The sequence below is a fragment of the Adiantum capillus-veneris genome, chromosome 9, assembly GCF_014529385.1.
Source record: "Adiantum capillus-veneris isolate H3 chromosome 9, ASM1452938v2, whole genome shotgun sequence".
Taxonomy (NCBI): domain Eukaryota; kingdom Viridiplantae; phylum Streptophyta; class Polypodiopsida; order Polypodiales; family Pteridaceae; genus Adiantum; species Adiantum capillus-veneris.
The window spans coordinates 57,536,733-57,538,810 of NC_140939.1; the positions used below are offsets into that span (position 1 = coordinate 57,536,733).

General features: G+C 42.0%; 1 protein-coding gene across 1 annotated transcript; it reads right to left on the reverse strand.

The window, feature by feature from the left end:
- Positions 1-1,241: 1,241 nt before the first annotated feature.
- On the reverse strand, positions 1,242-1,742 carry LOC147450530 (uncharacterized). The gene has a single exon (XM_086520478.1). The coding sequence runs from the start codon at positions 1,740-1,742 to the stop codon at positions 1,242-1,244; it is 501 nt and encodes a 166-aa protein (XP_086376604.1).
- Between the last annotated feature and the right edge of the window lie 336 nt (positions 1,743-2,078).

A 2,078-nucleotide genomic window follows, 5' to 3' on the forward strand; every position in this document is an offset into this window, starting at 1 on the left:
TTCCAATAGGGTGGGGTCTTCGGTCTGCCTCCGTTGCTACCGCTGCTCTATTAGATAAGTGTAAACATCTATTCCGATAATGTCCCAGTTCTCCACACTCAAAGCATCGAACATCCAACCTTGCAGGGTTTTGCACATTTGCAACGTAGGCTCTTTGTGGCTGCCTCTCATTATTGAAAAATCTTACTGGTCGTCTAGCACCATTAAAACTCTGATTCTGTTCAACTCTCCTGCTTATGCCTTGCTCCTTCATCAAAGGTTTGGCTCGCAATAAGGCATCTTGCACAGTGGTAGGTTTCATGGCTTCCAGTCGTGAGCAAATGGGTTCTCTTAAACCTTGGCAAAACCGAGCTACATGTTGCTATATCGTCATTGGTGGTGCATATCGCCTAAGACTTACGAACTTTGAGTAATACTCTTCCAGGGATAGGCTGTATTGCTTGAAGCTAAAGAACTCGTTCATCTTTAACGCTTCATGAGCAGGGGTAGGTATCTTTCCTTTACTGCTTGCTTGATTTCCCTCCAATTCTGGGAATTTTCTAACACTCCCATGTCACGGCAATGTTGTTTCCACCATAATTTGGCTTCACCTGTAAGGCGAAACATCCCCAACATCGCTTGGTTTGCAGGTGCAGTCTTGGCAGCTGAGAAATAATCGTCCATAGCTTCAATCCAAACTTCCGCATCCTTTTCCACATTGGCATATTCACCCTTAAAAGAAGGTGGTTGCATTTGTTTGAGCAACAATTTCTTCTCCTGAACTTCCGTGTATAAAGCATCGTTCCGAGGATTCTCCACTATAGGAGTAATTTGAGGGTTCTCCTGCAAATTTTTAACACCAATGCTTATAATAACTTAAGTCATTAAAGTATTGGGTTTATCTAGTCTTTTAGAGTTCAACACATGGCTTAACCAATCATAACTTAGTCCAATCACATAACTTAACCAGTCATGGATCTTCACCAACAAATAATCAATGACTTGACTAGTCACTCAATTATTTTGAACAAAACAACGAAGTTTATTATTTGCAACCCATACTCATTAGCAAGCTTTCTGTTCCCAGCACTAGTTGCATCAATTACTATCGTGAAGCATGTAGGGAACACCAAATCTCAATTAAGCTCAAGAGTAAATTTATTTATCAAGAGTCAGTTTCTCTTCCAAAAAAAAATCAACGTCTTCTATTGATGTAAGAATACCAATGGACTTATTACAAAATGTTATAGTAACCCTAATCCTCATGTGTGATATTCTTGGGCACTCTTTAGGAAGAAGCGCGGAGGATTTTCTATAGGGGCTAATAGTCGATAAGCGGAGGGGAGTTGTGGTAATCCTGTTGTCCATCCCTTGCCCAAGAAGTGGCTAGTTCTGCCTATAACAACCACTCGGTCTTTTGCAACGACTGCAATGACCTTGTCATAGACCAATCGATTGAGGTTTTCGCTCCCATCTGCCGCCATTGCTTTGACATCGGTTGGCCAAAAGGTATAGTAATGGACCAGCCTTAGCTCCTCGCACCATTTGATGCGGCGAAGATCATTATTTAAATTCCCTAAGCTTCTAGCCCTGATGGTAAAAGTACTCCCACGAGACCACCAGGCTTGAGACCATCCTCGTTGGGTTCGAAAACGCGGCGGAGTGGTCGATATCTCGAGGATCCTCATGATTGATGCCCGAAAGTCGTAGTTGTTAGATCGGCATGCAGACATGTACATGATGTTGAACACCTGAAATCGCATGTATGCCTCATGCTGATTCTGAAACGTTTTATATATAAATACGTAAGAATATAAGTTCATTTTAATAGAGTAGTTTAGAAACAAAAGTAGAAATAATGGGAAAAAAAAACACATTCTTTCCCTAAATTCCCCTCTTAACGTTGGGTTAACCTCTGTTTAACCTTGGCTCTGATACCACTTGTAAGGTCCCCGTCCTAAAAGATCGGGGCGACTTGGAAGATAGCCTTCTTTATTCCCTAAATCCGTTGACGACACCCTACTCCGATAATGCGAAGCAAGGGTATGAGCAACGAAAGAGAGGAAGACTTCCACCTGATGTGTTCGTAGTTACAGGAC

What these genes read in the sequence shown, in the direction of transcription:
- LOC147450530 (XM_086520478.1), bottom strand. Translation starts at nt 1,742, where the DNA reads ATGCGATTTCAGGTGTTCAACATCATGTACATGTCTGCATGCCGATCT.